This window comes from Lissotriton helveticus, chromosome 2_2 (assembly GCF_964261635.1).
Source record: "Lissotriton helveticus chromosome 2_2, aLisHel1.1, whole genome shotgun sequence".
In the NCBI taxonomy this organism is placed as follows: Eukaryota; Metazoa; Chordata; class Amphibia; order Caudata; family Salamandridae; genus Lissotriton; species Lissotriton helveticus.
This window is the reverse complement of record NC_136060.1, coordinates 80,952,119-80,972,803: the sequence shown is the minus strand read 5'-3', so window position 1 is coordinate 80,972,803 and position 20,685 is coordinate 80,952,119. Positions and strand designations below refer to the sequence as shown.

Here is a 20,685-nt window from a genome sequence, read left to right as displayed (position 1 = left end):
CGCAATTATCGCGAGTGTCACAGAATAGGGCAAACTCTTTGGAATAGTCTGGCATTCCCAATGCAGGGGCTGTACACAGACAATTTCGCAGCTTGGTGAAGGCTGTTAAGCTTTCATCATCCCATTCTACAATCTCGGGTGTCCCTCTCTTGGTCACTTTTATCAAGGGCCTGGCTAGGACTGCAAATCCCAGAATCCACTGCCTGCAGTATCCTATCACACCCAGGAACATTCTGATCTCTTTTTGAGTACGGGGTAACTGCATCTTTTGAATTATCCTCACTCTTTCCGATGTCACTTTTCTGACACCTTTTTCTATCTGGTGCCCCAGATATTTCACCGATTTTGCACAAAACTGTAACTTGTCAGGGGACACTTTATGTCCCTTTTCACACAGATGATTCAGTAGGGCAATGGTGTCAATCACACAATCCTTATGACTTTTAGACGCCACCAAGAGGTCGTCTATGTATTGCACTAAGACAGAGTTCCCAGGTAAGACCAAAGTTTCCAAACATTTTTTCAAGATCTGATTAAAGATAGAGGGGCTCTCTGTATACCCTTGAGGGACCCGGTTCCAGCAATACACGTGACCTTCGAAGGCAAATGAGAAAAGAAATTTGCTATCTGGATGCAAAGGAATGGAAAAGAATGCATGACACAAATCTATCACTGTGAACCACTCAGCATCCCAGGGAATCTGATACAGAATCACTGCTGGGTTCGGGACAATAGGGCAACAGGGAACTACTATTTTGTTAACTTTTCGCAAATCCTGCACTACTCTGTACTTGCCACTAGGTTTCTTAATGCCCATAATCGGAGAGTTACATGGGCTACTCATCACCTCCTGTATGATGTTTCCTTCTAACAATTTCTTTATTTCCACAGCAACACCAGCTTTCACTTCTGCATTCATCCTGTAGGGTTTAGTATTGGGGTATACTGCATTGTCCTTTATTGCTATTTGTATGGGGTCCACATTTTTCATCAACCCTACATCTTTCCCAGTAAAGTCCCACACCTCCGGCTTCACTGCTTCCTGGAGTTCTTTGGGTAAATCCTGCATGGTCATTCGTTTAATTTCCGAGTCAGGGCGGACTAACATTAATTTATAAATGCCGTCTTCATCTGGGGTCTGAATTTCAACACCCTTTGGTGTGCAAAAGATGGTACAGTTCATTTTGTACAGCAAATCGCGTCCCAGTAAGTTTACTGGACTGGTGTCGCAAACGACAAATCTATGCATTTCCTTAAAGTTTCCAATTGATATTTCCATGGGCTTGGTAACAGGAGTACTAATCAATTGATTAGATATACCCACTACTTGGATGGCTTCTCCCGAGAGGGGTAGGTTTGGAACGTCCACTGTTCTCACAGTAGAACGGGTAGCGCCAGTGTCCAACAGAAAGGTGACATCGTTTCCGTCAACCTTTCCTTCAATGTATGGTCCGGACTGGTCTACCGGCAAGGAGGCGCCAAGTACGCACTCCTCGTCCTCCCCTCTCAGGCCCTGTCAGTACTGGTCATCACAAAGGAAGGTATCATTTAGAAGATACTGCGAAGTTGCTGTATTTCTGTTCTCATTGCTTTCCCAGACTTCTATCTCATCTCCCTCTGCCTGTTTTCCCCTGTATACTTGCTTTGGTGCTCGGGGCACCTGAACTGTTTTTACCTGTGGTTGAGTCTTTCTCGGTCTCTCTTTCTGCGTCTGTGGAGTTAAATCAGGAGTTTTAGGGTTATCTTCGGGCAAGTAAGGACACTCGTTACGCCAGTGCCCAATTTCGCCGCACTGATGGCAGGGAAATTTCTTCATAGCCTCTTCCCTGCTCATTTTGGGCCGGGGCTTGCCTCCTCCCCCTCCCCCAGGGCCTTCATTCTTAGCATTTTTGACCATGTTACTCAACTGCTTTTCCTGCTGCTCTGCGAGCTTCACCTGAGCCCACATCACCTTTTCCTTGAGAGCCTTTTTCTTTTCTGCCATCTCGTCCTCGCAGTACTTTGCGTACCGCAGGACCTCATCTACCTTTTTGGAGTGCCAACAGATTTTGTTATCTTTTATCCACTGACAAATTTCAGGTCTTAAACCGTTTACAAACCTGTAAATGAAGTGCGTCATGTCCTTCATCTCTATGTTATCTATACCACTGTATGTTTTAAACACCTGTAACAGCCTTTCATAATAGGAGTGCACTGTCTCTTCTCTTTCCTGCGTTGTTCTATCTATCCTGGTCCAATCAGTTTCCTTTGCTGGGACCTTTAGTTTCAGATGCTGAATTACTTGCTCATATTTTCTCATCACTTCTTTCGATGGTTCCCCAGTTTTTTCATCTCTCGGGTATTCCTCACTAGGCCAGGCTATGGCTATTTTACACTCGGTCCATAGATCGACTGGGACCACAATGTCGAAAAACCCATCCAGGTCTTTCCACAGGCATTTCTGCACCTTTACAAACCTTTCCACTTGCCGGTACCATTCAACTGGCTTCTCCCGCAATTTCGGGAAATCGTTAGTAAAGGACACAATATCCTGTCTGGACCATGGAACGTGCACATACCTCCCACCGGGTACTTCGCGCATGGGGCATAAAGTTTCGGGCTTATCTACCTCTCTCAAAGGAAACTCAGGGGTTGCTTGTCTGGATCGGGCCTCCTCTTTCTTATGTGCCCACCTCGTTTTCCACCTTTCCACGTCTCCCCATTTTTGCAAAACTGCAAGCAACTCTTTAATCTGCAATTTTCTTCACATTCAGACTTTCTAAATCTTTGTCGGAAAACTCAGCTCGGTATGGTTTCTGCAAGGGCTTCGATCTTGATATATCTATCCCCATACTAGCTGCAGTGTCGGTCAGTTTTTCATGGAGCACCCTAGTACTCCGGGTAAGGCTTTTGCACATAAACAGCAATTCTTCTTCGGAATAGGTATTTAACCTGTCCAATCCCACATTTCCTGCCATTAATTCCTCTATTTCTACTCTCAGTTTGTAGAGGTCTAAAGGTTTCGTTTGTGGAGCCTGTTTTTCTAATTCACGACTCCAATTTTCAATTTCTTCTGGCGTTACCAAAGAGACACTCCTAGTACCTGTTGCTGACTCTAATTTAATTTCTTTCGTATCAAAAGGATTATGCCTCTTCTGCACTCCCTTCCCTGCTTGTTTGTTTGGCTGATCCAAAAACACAACATCAGACTCACACTCACTGGACTGATCGTCTATTAGTAAGGGCTCTTGCCTCGGCGGGGCCATTATTGGGTTCATAACTGGAGGGTTCGGACCTCCTTGACCATTCCCGTACAACGGAACCACTGGTCCGATTGTTACCGGAATAGTCAAAGCTTCAGGACTGGTATTTAACTGGGAGATCTTCTGAATTATTTCTGTCCTCTGTCTAGCTAGGGCCTCTTGCTCCCTTTCATCTAGTACTCTTCCTAATGTCCGCTCAGGTATTATCTGTGGGGTCAGGTGAGGGGTAAGACTCGGGGCAGTAGGATGCGTCTCACTTGGACCCCCACCATAATTTGGTTTCGGGAACAAAGTTCCTGTGCCAAATGACCTACGCTCTTCCCCATATGGAGGCTGCAAAAAGGGTACTCCTGAACTTACTGGCTTTTCTTCGTTTTCATACAGAGGTCTGGGGAAAAATGTTCTTTCACGGGAATATTTTTCCTCTGAGCTCTCGGGCATTCTAGGATATATATTTCGTACTTCCGCGGGTTCGGGCTTCTCGAAATAGGGCAATACCTGGCCCCCTCCCCCCCTACATAGGGATCTGTCCTCCTCCTTAATAGATGGACGCTGGAGATTCTCTCCTGCACTGGAAGGTCGGGCTCCTTCATTATAAGGGGGCGGACTTCTCGTAAAGATGTCATCTAACAATTCATCATCTGACTCTCCAAGGGCTCCCCAATGCTTACACTTTTCTGTCCTTTTTTCTTCCCCCGACGGGGTACATGCTGGCATCATAGGAAACAGACCCTCAACAATCATGCTCTGCCTCCACTGTTTCATCCTCTTATCCCTGGTCTCTTGTTTCAGCCTTGGATACCACTTGGTCAGACCTTTGTCCATTCGGGGTTTCTCTCTTTCAAAAGCCTCAATCTCCCATTCCTCTAATGCCTCATACTGCGTTAGTCTCGGTCTGGGATGCAATTCATTCATGCGGGTTCTCAAATTAAATAAAATTCTGCCATTGAAAGTACCGTCTAACGGAAAAACCAATACTCCGTCATCTTTTGTGTACTTTACCCAATTCTCCAACCACACACAGGTATTGTACCCTCGATCAAACATCATGAACGAGGCGGGAGTATTTGGTGGCGGGATAGTAACGCCCTCCCTAGACTTAATCGGTTTGTCCATTTTGAAATAATTCTTTACCCTACTTACAAGGGACATCTTTCTCTTAGCTCCATACATGATATCGTATCTATTAGCTTTCCACTGATCCCTTTCGAACCCTTGGTTTCTTGGATCGGGTCTAGTCTCTGGACAATACGAGTGCCACATACGATTTCTACGCTCAACTTTGTTTACAAAGCTACCTCCAATCAGAACGTGCCTTGCAAATCTGTGCGACCAATGAGGTGCACGCGTTCAAATAATTTCAACCAATGGGTGCGCGGCCCCTTCGTGAGACAGTTCCCACTCCTCGGCGCTTCACCCCTCCTTTACAATTCCAGCCCCGCTACCCGCCCGCTGCTTCTACCAATCCCAGCGCGGCACGGAGTGACGTCAGAGACGCTTCGCGGCTGACTCCCTCCCTTCACAAGGTAACGGAAACTTTCTTTCTTTCTAAAGTGCTCAGTGCTTGGTTATTTTACAACAAATACACATTCGCCACAGTGCTCAAGTGTCTAGACAGAAAGATTTCTTCTACTGCAAGTAAACTACTTCCATTTACTTTTCACGCGCTGCGGGCAGATCTCTTCCGCCTACCCTTCACTCTAGCATCAGTGAACCTGTTATTCCCCCAAACTCATCCACTTCTTTCCGGGATATATTCCGAGTTTAAGGTTTCTCAGCGGACCCCTCTGCTTTCACCCTAGCTCCAAGGAACCTGCTACTTTTCCGATGTGACCCTTACTAGGTTACGCCACTATGGGAATTTTGCCAATGAACCTCGTTACTGACATTTATTCACACATGTATTCAGAAAACCCTAGTTAGTGCTTCCCGGTTATCCTAACCTGCACCTAACTTTCCTTTAAGCCTGTGACCTCAGGACAATGGATTCTATTCACCACTTGCCCTTTCAATTCCCCGGGGAGTTCGGACAACACGAAACAATACGGTTTACGAACGCATGGATTAATACATATAACAATATAAGAACAAGAATAATAACAATACAGCAATTCATGAATTGTTTTTACAAGAGATTATTCGTTCGTATTCACAAGAGATTGATCAGGTCTCTCGTAATGACCTTTTCCTATAGCAGCATTAATATACTAGCAGCTTCCGACTCAACTAGTCTAACTAATCCTGCCTAACCTTTAGCTAGTCCCTAACCATACCTCTGCTTACCAGAAAACTGATAGAGCGCGCGAGGTCACCCAGCCAATGATTCCGCCGTTTCCGGCTTCAGGGCCCATATACTTTCAATTCACACTATTCATTGACCAGGCGACTTCACAGGCTGCTATCAATTGTGTGTGTTCCCTACTTGTTATGACTCAGTGTACCCGACTTACCATCCACCGACACGGGTACCTATGACTTCAATGGATCAGGGGCCTAGCTGTAAAAGGAAAGGCAGCAAATGCAATTTCAAATGACATTCAATGTTGTTAAAATGACCACGGACAACTGGAAGTTTTAAAATGTTTATCTAAAGTTCGTTATCATCAAGCATAAGATACACAAGAATGAGGCAATCAATAACCAAGATAATGTAAATGATATAACTATAGAGAAATAACGACAGGGTAACCATTCAAATGCAATATGGAATGCAAATGGGAAAAATACTAAAATCTCAGAAATGTTTTAGCATGGACAGACTATGCATGGGTTACTATAGGAGGGCCTATAAAGAGTAACACGCTAAACTTAAAGTAAAGGGACCTTTAAACAGTCTAGGTAAGGAGGTTCTAGACCATATCAGAAAATGACAAACTGCAATGCAAAATATAATCTCTAAAAGGTAGGGTGACATGGGAACATATCATGAAAAATATGCAAATGACTTTCGTTCAATAGTTTGCGGTAAAAGCATGGAAAATCAACATATGCAAAGGTGTCACTTTATTGTAGCAAAAGGTAGAAATATAGAAAGGTGCAAGTTTAAAGAACTTAGAGCAGTATTTACCTAGACTGGTGTGGAAACCAAACCCTGGCCACGGGTCAGTTAAGGACAGGACCCTCAAGGAAGGATACCCCTCAAAGGACAGCAGGTGCAGAATGGACACCCCGGACAGGACAGGATACCCTCAGATTAGGAATCAGGACAGGACCTCAGGACAGGACAGCAAACCCTCAGGACAGGACCGCTCAGGACAGGACCGCACCCGCAGTTTGGAAGCAACGCCTGCGCTCCACCCTCTCTGCAGCTATCGATCAAGACCCCGATTGGGTCAGCGAAACTCCCAGCAAAGTGCTTCGCCAGCACTTTAAGGTTCAGTAAAAACCTTAGTCTATGGTCAATTTCGGACAGAGTGCTCCGCAGCTCTCTGTATCTTCAGTCACCTATTGAGTACGATGGGTCAGTGACAGGTCAGCTAAACCAGACAAGTCGGACAATTCCCTAGGTAAACCCAGGGTAGATATACTTTTTTGGGACAGTGTACCACCCCCCAATGTTGCAAAGTGTCAGAATCCCTCAATTTGGATTGGTCCTAAGGTAGGATTTGGGTAACACACCAATCAGAACACGCTAATTTGAGCCTATATTAGCATACTTGGGTACCGCCTAGAGAGATTGGGGTTCTCATGAGAAACTGTGCAGAAATACGAGTGACAATTAACATTGTAACACATGAGGAGCAACATTCTCCGTTCTCGTAGCGCAGAGGTGGCTTTCCCAGGCACATCTTGACTGTGGCTGCCAGCTGGCTGAGTTCCACTGTCCAAAGTTGCCACCTTTCAGTATTCTCTGGTCATGCGCAGAAGAGACCGTCAATATGGCTCCCAATCAGTTCGGACCCCCATTCCCCGCGGTACATGAAAAGCAAGCGAGAACAAATTAATACACAACCATAACGTTATGAAATCACATCACAGGGTTGTACTTTCAACTTATCATCATAAAATATACTTATGCAGTCTATATGTTAGCTACATGGATACAATCACAAGAGCAGTGGCACGAGCAGTACCACATGATGGGCACAGCTATGTATTACGCATGCGCATAAATTTCCCTCCACTTCTGCAGACGCGTCAGGACACGTGAGTGTGGCTGACGCATGCGCAGTAACTAAATACAAGCGGCAGCCATTTTAAGTGACTCGAGTAAATTATTTTAGTAAAACATATAGGCAAGCGTCTTAATCCTTATTTAAACTAAATATAAACGTTAGTAAGACTTACACTTATTACTTTGTTACACATAAACGAGGTTCATGACTTCGGCAAGATCGCAAAATATGCGAAGCTTTGCTTCATCACATCCTCCTTCCATTCCAGCCTCGATAAGTACAATATTGCATTCACAAGATCATCCTTAGGCTTAACCAAAATTACATGTCCCAAATACTCAATTTCCTCCTGTGCGAACTTACACTTATTTGGCTTGAGTGTGACACCATTCTCACTTAAGATCTCTAGTACTTTCTTGACTCTACCCAAATGTTGCTCTTTGTCTTATCATCAAAATGTTATCCTGAAAAAACAGAACACCCTCCATGTTACTGGACATTCTCATCATCAGCCTCTGGACTACTGAGGCAGCAGAACACAAGCCAAAAGGCATGCGATTGAATCTGAACATACAAAAAGACTTGCTAAATGAAGTAAAATCTTTAGACGGATCCACAAGTCTGACCTGATGGCCCGCCAAGGTATGATCTAGCGAGGTGAACCACCTTGGAACAGAAAGAGTTCCCACTAGTTCTGTTATGTTGGGAAGAGGAAACCTGACTTCAACCACCCTCTTATTATGTTCTCTCAAGTCAATAAATAGCCTAATCGAATTATTGGGCTTGCAAGTTACCACAATGGAAGCCAACCATTCTGTTCAATTATTCCTTCACCACAAAGCCCACCCAATTCCTGTTGGACAGCTTACCTCACACTATAGGGAATATTCCTTGCCTTACATGAAAAGGGCACATAATCCGCTTTGAGCTTCATGTCATGCAAATAATTTCAAACACCCTATGTTAGATGAAAAGACAGAGGGAAACTCTGTCACGAGATCCTTAGGAAATTCATTGAAACAGTTAATTTGGACTTGGACCTGGGGATTGCCATTGGGATTTAGTGTTATGACAAACAACTTCTGATGAGGCCAATTTAGTGTGATATCCCCAACAATGGGAACATACGTTTTACCTTCTGATTCATTCCTTTAGAACTGAAATGTCCCTCAAAATAACCAATCAACTCTATAAGCTTACCACCATAAGAAAAGGGCTGGACATCGGAATTTAGCAACTCAGCTTTGCCCATAAAGTATCTATAGACCCTGAAATCCAATATTAAAGTCAAATGTGCACCAGAATCCATCTCATGTTTTTAGCAATGCCATTCACCCAAACTATGTCAGTAGGATGCCCAACATCATCGCTCACTCCATTGATAGTACCCCAAATATGCGGCAGAAAGAGTTCACTAACCACACTTACTTCATTGATCTTCTATGTGTCTTTATCTATAGTTCATGGGTTTGTACCACTCTTACAACACTTAACATAATGCCCCTATTGTCCACATACATTGCATCCACATTCGATAGCAGGACAGCCCTTACTATTGGCCCCATGTCTCAAATTACCACATCTAAAGCATGACCCTTTACAGTTTTGCATGTATCTGCGTATTAGATATTTCTGAAGATTGGAATTAACAGCATTTACCATCTGCAAATCAGACTTCTTAGAAGAGTTCTGATATAATTCTGCAACACATGCTTGAGAATGTTCAATTTGTTTTGCTATGAGTAACACCTCACTAAGTTTAGAATGTACCTTTAACCACAAATCTTCCCTCACTTTGTCAATCATACACCGCATCATGAACTGATCTCCTATCAATTCATTTGTATTACTTCCAGAATTGCATGTGCATGGCAACTGCCTCAAAGTAGTCACATAGTCCTCTACTGATTCATCAGGCCGATGTGCATGCATACCAAAATGATACCTTTTTACTATTAAGGGCATTTAGGCAGATAATGCCTGTCCAACTTTTTCACACATATTTCATATTTGTTCATACTGGGTGCAGCATCACTCCCTTCTTCATGAGACAAGTCAGTGAGATGCTCAAAAATCCCCTGCCCTTCAGATCCAAGACAATGCAGACGTAAGGAAGATTTCTTCTGCAGAAATGTATTTATGTATTTATTTATAAATGTTTGTACCACATACTTCGAAATATTAATAAACATCTTTTTCCATTTAGACCATTTAAGGTTCAACAGGCATTGGTTAGAAAAACGGATGAGGTGATCTATTCTGCATTATAAAACAACAGTGAATAATCACACAATAAAAATGTTGTTGGCCAAAATACAACAAATAATAAACACACAAGAAAAGACCAAACACCAGTTTCCGACACAATACTCGAGTCTTCTAAGGGTCTCCTTATAATAAGAAATGGGAGTGAAATGATGATACCTTCATTTTATCAGACTGATTACCACCCTTTAACACTCTTGTCCATGTCACCCTCTTTCATTTCCTCTGAGGTTGTGGACTTGGTTTAATTCTTCCTGCAGTAGTTCTTTCAGCTTTTTAGCCCGAACTCGTAAACCACCTCAGTATGGTGCTCAGGGGTTAGTACTGTTATCCACATTCTTCTATATCTATATGTCTGCATGCCCAAACAATGACATTATTTGGGGTACACCTCTACACTAGTGATGATGCACAGCCAGTGCTTCCTTTCTTGATTTGCTGGCCATGGACAAATAGATGGGCCCCAACTATTTTCAAATGAATCCCAATAAGGCTAAGATTATGGTACTAAGTGGTCTCTTGTACTTGTCTCTGATTGACTCTGATCACTTTGAAGTATACTTCAGTGTACGCTACAAGTGGGCAGGCTTGCCCAGACGTGGGTCCCATGAAGACTGTGTCATTGAAACCATACTATATATGACTGATGAAACCTTATAAGGGGTAAATTGTCTTAGGTTGCTTGTGTACTTGTTGAGGTAGGACCTGGCCTGGCAGTTCGGCTGGACAGTTCATTTTGAAGCAAGGTCAAAACTGATTTGCATATGGCTGGGTCAAAAGTGAGGTGGTATAGTGTACAAAATAACGATGGACTTGGATACAGTAATTACCAGTGGCTGAGATTAGTTCAAGCATTCCATCAATCAGTTTTTTGTATTCTTCAGTGCTATGCCTCAATTGGGTCGGTTATGCCCTGACATGGATCCCGTGCACACTGTGCCACAAAAACAAAGCTATGCTCAATTGATGAGCTCTAATAAGGGAGAAACGGTCTTGGGTTGCTTGTGTTCTTGTTCAGGGAGGACCTAGCCTGTCAGATTAGGCAGGACTGTTCCTATTGAAGAAAAGTCAAGACTGATTTGCATATGGCTGGGTCCAAATTGAGGTTGCATGTTGTGCAAATTAACAACTGACTAGTATGCAACCTTGAGTAATTAATAGTCGCTGAGATTAATTTAATCATTCCATCCATCACTTTTTTGTGTACTTCAATGATTGACAGTTGGCACCAGATGTAAGGATCTCCCAGATGTCTGTAAGGGCAGTAAAAACCCTAGAGATCAAACAGTTGGCTAACTATGGAACAGCCAATTTTGTCACCGTAAGTTTCATCACCTCATGAGTGACCCAAAAGGTTTTGAAATGATTGAGTTTACCACATTTGGTATAGGTACATCTATATTGGACTTTGCCAACTGCATTGATTTAAACATACAAAATATTTTCTAAAGAAACTTAAAATTCTATAGAATGCTCTGCTACACATGTTGCTAACACGGCAAAACCTTTTAGCTCCAGCGCTTTGCATGTGTCAGAAGGAGTTTTTTTAAATGAGCATGTAACAGAGCTTTTTATGTTCTAGATCATATGTGCTTATTTGAATATTTACAGTGCATGCCCCATGGAGATCATGTTTATCGGATGGTCAATACACTCTAGTTGTTGCTAGATTTAAATTTAAGAGGAGCAGATTTGGCAGACAGCTATCCTACTTTCTGGAACTCTTTTCCCTATTGTAAAAAATGTGTTTATTGGATATGCAGGATGTGAGGCCTACACATGTAACACATCCAAAATTGTCTCCTAACTGGACCCAAGTACCCCATCGTAACACATGACACTCTCAGAGTAGCGAAGGGGCACAGTCTAAGGCATACTATTGGAAGGTGTTGTGGGCTCGTAATCCCCATTAGCTGGCACAAAACAACAACACACAATAAATGATTCCCCAGTCAGTAGTAAATGTATTTTGCACACATGATTTAATAGTATGCAAGCTATGCATATGATATTATGTCAAATAATTTAATAACATTTGACCACTATTGGTTAATAATCCCCATAATCACTATCCCCCCACCTATACTAGATATAACATCGCAATATAAGGGGTGTCCTTTTTAAAAACAAATCATACCTATTGCCTTTGTCAAGAGGTAACTTCAAAAATATAGAAACCAAAACTATTATAGCGTGAAGATTCACGTTCACCAGAGCTTCGCATTTGTAGTCGAAGCGGGTAGCAAGATATTGTTGCAAATGGGCTCATTTGCGGTCAAGAAGAGCCCAAAACATCAGGATGTTTCCTTTTCTTCCAGGAGGAGCTCAACTGATGCCAGACCAAGGGTCCAGGACCTGGGAGGCACTTCTTGGTGACCAGGAACTCACTCCAATAGAAGCCACCAGGGCTCAGACAGGTCCAGCTGCAGGCCCAGGTAGGTTGAGTTCAGCAGTGCAGCTAGCCAGTTGCAGGGAGGCCTATGGAGCTTTTTGTGTCCCTGTATGACAGAACAGGAGGCCAGATAAATAGAATGCAAGCATCAAACAGTCAGGACAAGAAAATGGCAACTTTCTAAAAGTGCCATTTGCAGAATTGTGACTTATAATCTGACGTTACCATTATAAAGGATTTTGAATTACAATTCTTTAGTCACCAAAAATGAGATTTCCACCTGCTCCCAAACAAAAGATATGACTTATTAAATGTAATAAGGTAACCCAATGTACCAGGACATGTAAAACTTAAAAGTATATGTTTAAACCTTTTGAAATGTAATATAACTACTCACACACTCACTTGGAGGCCCATACAGTCACTCACACACCCACTCACACATTAATACACCCACATACAGATCCATATAGCCACTAACATACCCACTGAAAGACCATACAGCCAATCATATAGCCACTCATAGACCTATATAGCCACTCACAACCTCACTCACACCCACACAGTTACTCACACATCCACTCACAGCCCCATACAGCCACACACACATACACCCACTCACCGACTCATAAATCCACTCACACAACCTCAAAACTACTCACACACTCATGCAGCCACTCACACACCCACTCACAGATTCATACAGCCACTGAAACACCCAGTCACTGACCCATACAGCTACTCACACACTCCCACTCACAGACCCATACAGCCTTTCACACACCCACTCACCGACCTATACAGCCACTGACGAATGCACTCTCAAAGGTTACAGGTTACAGTTAGGAAATACAATTTTAAAAACCTTTGAAATTCACCAAAAGAACAAAGGTTACAAGGAGGTTATACCTCAGACACTTACATTTAAATAAAATCGTAGGAATTCAGTGGGAAAAAACACAGGTTACTGTAACATTATTGGTAGGCTCGGATTTCACCCACACACAATCTTAGAAATTCAATAGTATAATTGTTTGAGCTAACTATAACGTACCCCTCTGCAAAGTACTGCTTATGATCTCACATATTACATCACTCATGACATGGTTAGCAACATCACTGATAACATCTCAAATGACATCACTGATGACATCACTGAGGACATCATCCACAGAATCAGCTTGTGTTCTTGTTCAGGGAGGACCTAGCGTGGTTGATTAGGCTTGGCTGTTCCTATTGGAGAAAGGTCAAGGCTGATTTGCATATGTCTGGGTCCATAGTGAGATGGTGTGGTGTGCAACTTAACAATTGACTAGTATGCACCCTAGAGTGATTTATAGCGGCTGAGATTAGTTCAATCATTCCATCCATCAATTTAATGATTTACAGTTGTCACCAGATGTAAGGATCTCCCATATGTCTGTTTGGAAAATAAAAACCCCATAGATCAAACATCTGGCTAACTATGAATCATCCAATTTTTCATTTTGTCACTGCAAGTTTCATCACCTCATGAGTGACCACATTTTTTTTTTTCAAATGCCTGAGTTTACCACATTTTGTGTATCTACATCTATATTGGACTTTGCCAACTGCATCGATTTAATGAGTAATGTTGGTGAAGAGCGCACCCGGTTAGTGAAATGACACTGTGTATATCGATATGTGTGCTATGTTGGAAATATGCCTGCGGAGCATATGAATGAGCAACTCAAATAGTGGCCTAGTCCCAAAAGGCGACTAGGACACCAACACGCACTACTAATTTGACCATACGAACATTCAATACAAATTTTTCATGAAAAACTCTCTTCAGTCCAATTATATACACTACACATAGGATTTTCTTATATTTATATGTTGGTGTTTTACATGAAAACAAACAATATTACAACAGATTTTTAATACAACAAAAAACTTTTTTATGCAATAAATTGCAACGACCCAATGCATTTCGGGACGCTTGGTTCCTTGATCAGGGGTATTCTGTGGAAAAAAGGAAAACATTTCACATTGGGATTGCTTTTGAGATTATGACTCATACATTCATGTGATTCTTTTAATGTATCATGCAACCCTCACCACGATGATGTGACAAGTAAGTGATTGACAACTCCACTTACTCTCTATGCTCAGATGTATACTAGATCACAAAGAGGAAACAAGAAAAATAAAAGATTATGAATAACAACCTCCTAGTGCACTCAATCCAATGTCAAACCATCTTACCAAGTCTCATGAATTCTACATACCTGCTGTTCAGTGGTTAACTCCACTGCTGTAGATTTCAGCTGGTTAAAATAATGTAAATAAAAATCTGTTGATGGAAAAACGCCTTTAAATTTACTGCCCTTCTGAATTATCAACACCAAGTTAAAAAATAAGTCAACACAGATCACCTTCTAGGTAAAATGAGGACATCAAGTGTTTACATAGTCCGGGTGCCGTTTTCATGAAACTGAAATACCAATACCATGAAGTCAATTATCATACAACAATAGATCCCAAAGTTTGTTAATGATAGTTCTTATCTCTGTGGATGCTGTGGAATATTTCGACACGAACACCATTCTGGTCTTGTTTTTTTTTGTCACTTTCTCCAACAGTTGTGCTCTAGGTAAGAGTTTGACTTTATTTAACTGTTGGTTCAAGACTTCTTCAGGATTTCCTCTGTGGATGTATTTGGTTTTTTGTTGCTCCCATGTTTCTTCACACACCCTGTTATTAGATGAAATTCGTCGGGTTCTTAAAAACTGAGACACCGGTAGATTCTTTATTAAAGATGGTGGGTGGAAACCGCTGTATAGCAGAGCATTGTTTTTGTCTGTGGTTTTTCTGAAAATACGTGTGTTAAGTTGACCTGATTCGATTTCAATCCATACATCAAGGAATAACAGCGCTTTGTTGTGGATGGTATGTGTGAATTGAATCCTTGGATCTACTAAGTTCAGTGTGCATATGTTGTTTGTCAATCCTGACTATGATTTGTTCCAAATGAGAAAGATATCATCAATGAACCTACGGAAGAAAACCCGACCTTCTTGCCACGTTGGATCAGAAAGAATGTAACCATTTTCAAATTTGGCCATATATGTATTCGCATAGGCAGGCGCTCCTGGAAATCCCATCGAAGTTCCGTTTAACTGAATGTAAAACTACTCATTCCATGCAAAATAACGGTTCTGTAAACAGAACTCCGGTAGTTATAGGATATAATATTTGGGAGCATCTAGGTTTTCCTGTGTAAACAATGCTCATGCCCATTCTACCACTTCCAGACCACTTGCGTGCGGTATAGAAGTGTATAATGCAACCACGTCTATGGTGCAAAGAATCCATTCTTCTGAAACCTCCTCATTGAGTGATTTCAAGCTTCGAAAGAATATCTGTTGTGTCTTCCACATAAGTTTTCCAACTCTGGACAAATGGTTGCAGATAAGCATCAATATAACACCCTGGGTCTTCGAACAATGATTTAGATCCTGACACGATCAGTCTGAATGGTGGATCTACCAGACATTTGTGTATTTTAGGTAGTAGGTAGATTTTTGGTCTTCTAGGGAACTGATTAATTAAGTTTTTGTTGTGGAATCGATCCCATGAAGATCCTCAGCTTGATCTAATATTTTACTCAAAGTTTCAGCTATTTTCAACCGTGGGATCTCCACTTAAACTTTCATAAATTTCTTTGTTGTTGACATGTTCAAGCACCTTGCTTTCATAGTAATCAGAGTCCATCATTACTATACCGCCTCCTTTGTCTGCCTTTTGAAAGACGACATGTGGATTCTTAGCAAGTGTTGTCAGTGCACTGTATTCTGCTCGACTCAAATTTTTTGTTTTCCTTTTCTATTGGGTGTTTTTAAGATCTTTCTTGATAAGCAGTTCAATAGTGTCGAGGGTTTTAATGTGACACTGGGGCAGTAAATGTGCTTTTAGGTCTAAATGTGAATGATGATATTTCCTGGTTAGATTCCTGAGGACATATGTTGGTGAAGAAATGCTGTAGTCTCAATATTTTAATGAATTTGTAAAATACCACTTCTGTCTTCAATTCTGTGGTGTTGTAAGTACTCACAAAAGATGTTCCCTTATTTAGCACTGTTTCTCCAAATTTTGTCAGTTGTACAGTTGAAATATTAATTACAAGGCTCTGTTGTGACTCCTGAGACCTTTCTTGCTTTTTTCTTTTTCCTTGTCCTTTCCTTGTTTTGGGGCGCTGCTGGTTTTGTCCTGATTTTTGTCTTGGATTTGTTCCGGCGGTCAGCCGTGATCTTTGCTCCCTTCTAAAAAAGACACACTGGGGATAGTTGCTTCCAAATTATCTTCTGCTGCTTGTTGGCTAGTGCTTTTTGCTCGTTCTATGATCTTCAGTGGAGCTCTTGTTCTCTCAGTATCATGTTCAGAAACAACACTTTCCTCAGAAGATTTTTGTGTGTTCCTTTTTGAAAATCGTCGTTGTGCATATACCTCCGCCCATGTGTAAGCCTCGTTCAGCTTGTAATCAATAGTATCTCTTTTGAATTTTCTCAATTTTGTCTCTTGCAGTTCTTTACCGTACTTATGAAGTCTTTGGTTGAGGTCTTCCAAAAATTTCCCCCGTGGCTCCTCTTCCATCCTTTGAGAAAGATAATTTTTTAGTGTGTATATTACCTCTTCCAAGTCATGAATGGTTCTTGACAGTTCTTCAATTAGTAGCAATATCAGATCCAGCGAACATTTATTCATAGCACTCAACAATTTATGGAGAAGTATGGAATACCACTTCTCCATAAATTGTTGATTGCTATGTAGTCTGAAAAGCATAGGTCGAATTGCTAATCTAAGACCACGTGGGATCCTCTTCACGCGGTGGTATTGAATTAGTGTAGATGCATGTAAGCGCTGATTTAGTTCCCTCCTGGTGAGGTACTCCAGTTGGCGTAATTGTTGGGTGACCGAGCCACTTTGTGCGTCAAATGATTTTGTTTCCTTGATCAAATTATAAATTTCGTTTGCATCATCACTTGTGCAAGCTTTTGTGGAAGCCCGGTTTTCCGTTTGATTTGCTATAGATTCGAAAGACATCTTTCCAGAGGTGCAGATGTTCACATGCACAGGTGTAATTCAATGAGTAATGTTGGTGAAGAGCGCAAACGGTTATTGAAATGACACTGTGTATATCGATATGTGTGTTGTGTTGGAAATATGCCTGCGGAGCATTTGAATCAGAAACTCAAATAGTGGCCTAGTCCCAAAAGGCGACTAGGACTCCAAAACACACTACTAACTGCATCAATTTAAACATACCAAAATGTTTACTAAAGAAACTTAAAACACTATAGAATGCTGTGGTGCCAATGTTGCTAACAGACACATAGCAAACACCATTTAGCTCCAGTGCTTTGCATGTGTCAGATGGAGTTTTTTTTTTTAAATGAGCATGTTACAGAGCTTGTTATGTTCAAGATCATAAGTGCTTATTTGTATATTTACAGTGCATGCCCCACAGAGAATATGTTTATTTGAAGGTCAATACACTCAAGTTGTTGGTAGATTATTAGGGGAGCGGCCTTCCTACATTCTAGAACTCTTTTCCCTATTGTAAGAAATTGGGTTATTCTTTATGCAGGATGTGAGGCCTGCACATGTAATACATCCACAATTTCCTCCTTACTAGCAACCAAGTACCCCATCGTAACACGTGACTCTCTCAGAGTAGCGAAGCAGCGCAGTCTAAGGCATACTCAGGGAAGGTGGTGTGGGCTAGTAATCCCCATTAGTTGGCACACAATAAATGATTGCCCAGTCAGTGCTTTTTCTATGAAAAAGCAAAAGTACATTTATTTTGCACACACACACTACTAAAAAGTACTATTTATAATATTCATTGACATTTTTTAATAACATTTGACCAACAGGGGTTAATAATCCCCATAATCACTATCCCCCCAACATACACTATATATAACATATCAATATAAGGAGCACCCTTTTAAAACAATCATACTATTGGCTTTGTCAAGAGGTAACTTCAACAATATAGAAAGCAATACTATTGTAGCATGAAGATGAGGGTTCAACAGAGCTTTGCATTTGTGGTCGAAGCGAGTACCCAGATATTGGCTCATGTGCAGTCGTGAAGAGCCCACAACTTCAGGATTTTTCCTTTTCTTCCAGGAGGAGCTCAACTGATGTCACACCATGGGTCTGGGACTTGAGAGGCACTACTTGGGGATCAGGAACTTACTTCAGTAGAGGCCAGCAGGGCTCAGATAAGTCTAGTTGCAGGTCCAGGTAGGTTCCGTGCAGCAGTGCAGCTCTCCAGTTGCAGGGAGGCCTCCGGAACTTGTTGTGTCCCTGCATCTCAGAACAGGAGGCCAGCCTATTCACTTTTGGAGTCACACAGGTAGCCCGGAATGAAGGGAACAGGTTCAGCCTTCCTTCTGAGACAGCAGGGCAGGCCTCAAGCAGCAAGGCTCTCTTCTGGCAGCAGGCCATGTCCTTTTTCTATAATGTCCACAGGTTGAGGAATGTACTGAAGTATAGGTCTGAGAGTCTTAGAATGTATCCTTGGGGTCTGCTTTGAAGTGGAAGAAACTTACCCACAGAGGTATCTGTAATTTCCTGTCTCCCTGCCTTGGCTCCACTGGGCCTAGAGGTCATAAAAGGTTATGTGTGAAGTTCGTTGTGCCTGGGCAGCACCTTTGAAGTGTAAGTGTGGTTGGTGACAGCCCCGCCGCTCACACTAAGGGGCTCATTATGATGGCGGAAGGACCGCCGGGTCGGTGGTGGCGGTCCTTCCGCCATCATACTGAAAATTCCCACAGGCAAACTAGGATGGTGGTGGGAATCACAATGGTTCCGTGGCGGGCGGAAAGTCCATCCACCATGGTTCCACAAGCGGTCCTTTTCCTCCCTCCTTGCAGAACCCGGAACCAGGCCAACATTGCGGCAGTGCCGTGCAGGCTGATGTCCGCCTGCCATCATAATGAGCCCCTAAGTCAGGATGGCCCATCCTGACAACATCCAGTCCCCCAAATGTAAGGCTATCTGGGAAGAATACACAAAGGCTAACGGCCAAATACACCTAGTCATGTTACCCAGAAAACAGACTACAGACAGCAAATGGTTAGGACAAGAAAATGCCAACTTTCTAAAAGTTACACCATCTACCGGGGTTGGGCCCTATGGAATCAGCAAGGCTGGGCTACCGAAAAATCAACATCAGTTGCCATTATTGATTAACTATTTACATACACTCAATTGTTATGAACATTCTATTTAATAATAGTGGTCTTCAAATATTTGCAGAGAGGGGACTCCAGCCCCCAGCAAGTAAGGCAGCCTGAGTGCCGCCAACGCCACGCCACACCATCTTCGCGCCAGGAGGCGCTTATCTGGGGCTTGGGCTTCCTGCAGTGTGGGGCACCGTAACTGCAGAGAGGGGGCTTCAGCCCCTAGCAAGCAACACGGCCTGAGCGCCGCCATGCCACCTTCGCACTAGGAGGCGCTTGTCTGGGGCTTGGACCTCCCACAGCACAGGAGACCGTAACTGCAGAGAGGGAACGCCAGCCCCCAGCAAGCAATGCGGCCTGAATGCCCACAACACCACGCCATCTTCGCACCAGGAGGTGCTTATCTGGGTTTGGGCCTCCCAGCAGCGCAGCATGATCGCGCTATTTTCTTGTGCTCTTGCCCTGCGCGCTGTGAGACTGAGCTGCTATGGAAAAGAGCAAAATCACCAAGGGGGGTTCGAAGGAAGTCTGCAAAAAGAAGGTGAAAAAGGAACTCTGACTGTGAGTCCAGTTTCAGGGGTAGGGGTGCACGATCATATTGATTTCTTGTTATCCGAATGTGAGGGTCTCCTTGATACAAACCCAACCAACACTTTACCTAAGTATTCCAACACATAGGTACCTAGAAGTCCTACCCATACCGGTCTTATTGGCCACATACCAGCTATATTTAATAGAGCAGCCAGTAGGAATCAAGCACCTGTCATTTTAAACTCACAACCTAACAGGTCTGTTAATGGGGGCAATGAAGTGCAAGAGACTGCAGTTGACCTATCAGCTTTCTCCTACAGCAATAGTTTTTCCCCACTCTTAGAACACGTAGATTTAGAAGACACTATTATTAGCCTGGACAGTGGGGTGCAAAGAGAGTGTACAGAGGCTAATATATGTCCAAACAAGGACGTTCAACCAGTTGTAAGCCCAGTCTTGTATCTAAATAGTCTTGATAGTAACAGCAGAGACTGTCTATTAAGTTACACAAACCCTATATTAAACAATGCACCTATGCAAAGATCATTAGCATTGCAAATAATTGATCTAGTCAAGGAAATTAGAGTGCTAAAAGCAACTGTTGGCAACCTTTCCACCTCACTAAGCAAGGTACTTACAGATGTTCAACTTGTTAAGAAACAACTGGGATCCCAATCAATCCGCTCAGTGAACGTTCAAGGGGGTACAGACAGTGTTAGTCATCTATCGGGGGACCCTTCCAAGCCATAATATAGGAAGAACAGGCAGAGGAAATACAATCCCTAGCACTTAGGATGATCATCCAGATTCTAGACATCCGAGTGGGGTAGGTCAAAATAGGACTGGTTTTCGGCAACCTATTAATCTGAACAAGGCCCAAAGTCCCCTACCCAGTCCTGCATACCATCAGGCAAACATAACCC

General features: G+C 42.6%; 1 protein-coding gene across 6 annotated transcripts in view; it reads left to right on the top strand.

Annotated features, from left to right (window-relative positions):
• ZDHHC2 (zDHHC palmitoyltransferase 2) overlaps positions 1-20,685 on the top strand; it is a 647,387-nt gene that overhangs the window by 370,086 nt on the left and 256,616 nt on the right. For 4 of the 6 annotated variants that reach the window (XM_078678139.1, XM_078678137.1, XM_078678136.1 and 1 more), the window contains exon 9: positions 11,941-12,057. The exons of the other annotated variants lie outside the window; for them this stretch is intronic. In XM_078678139.1, coding sequence (XP_078534265.1) covers positions 11,941-12,057 — 117 coding nt within the window. The remainder of the gene's footprint in view (positions 1-11,940; positions 12,058-20,685) is intronic. 6 annotated transcript variants of the gene reach the window in all.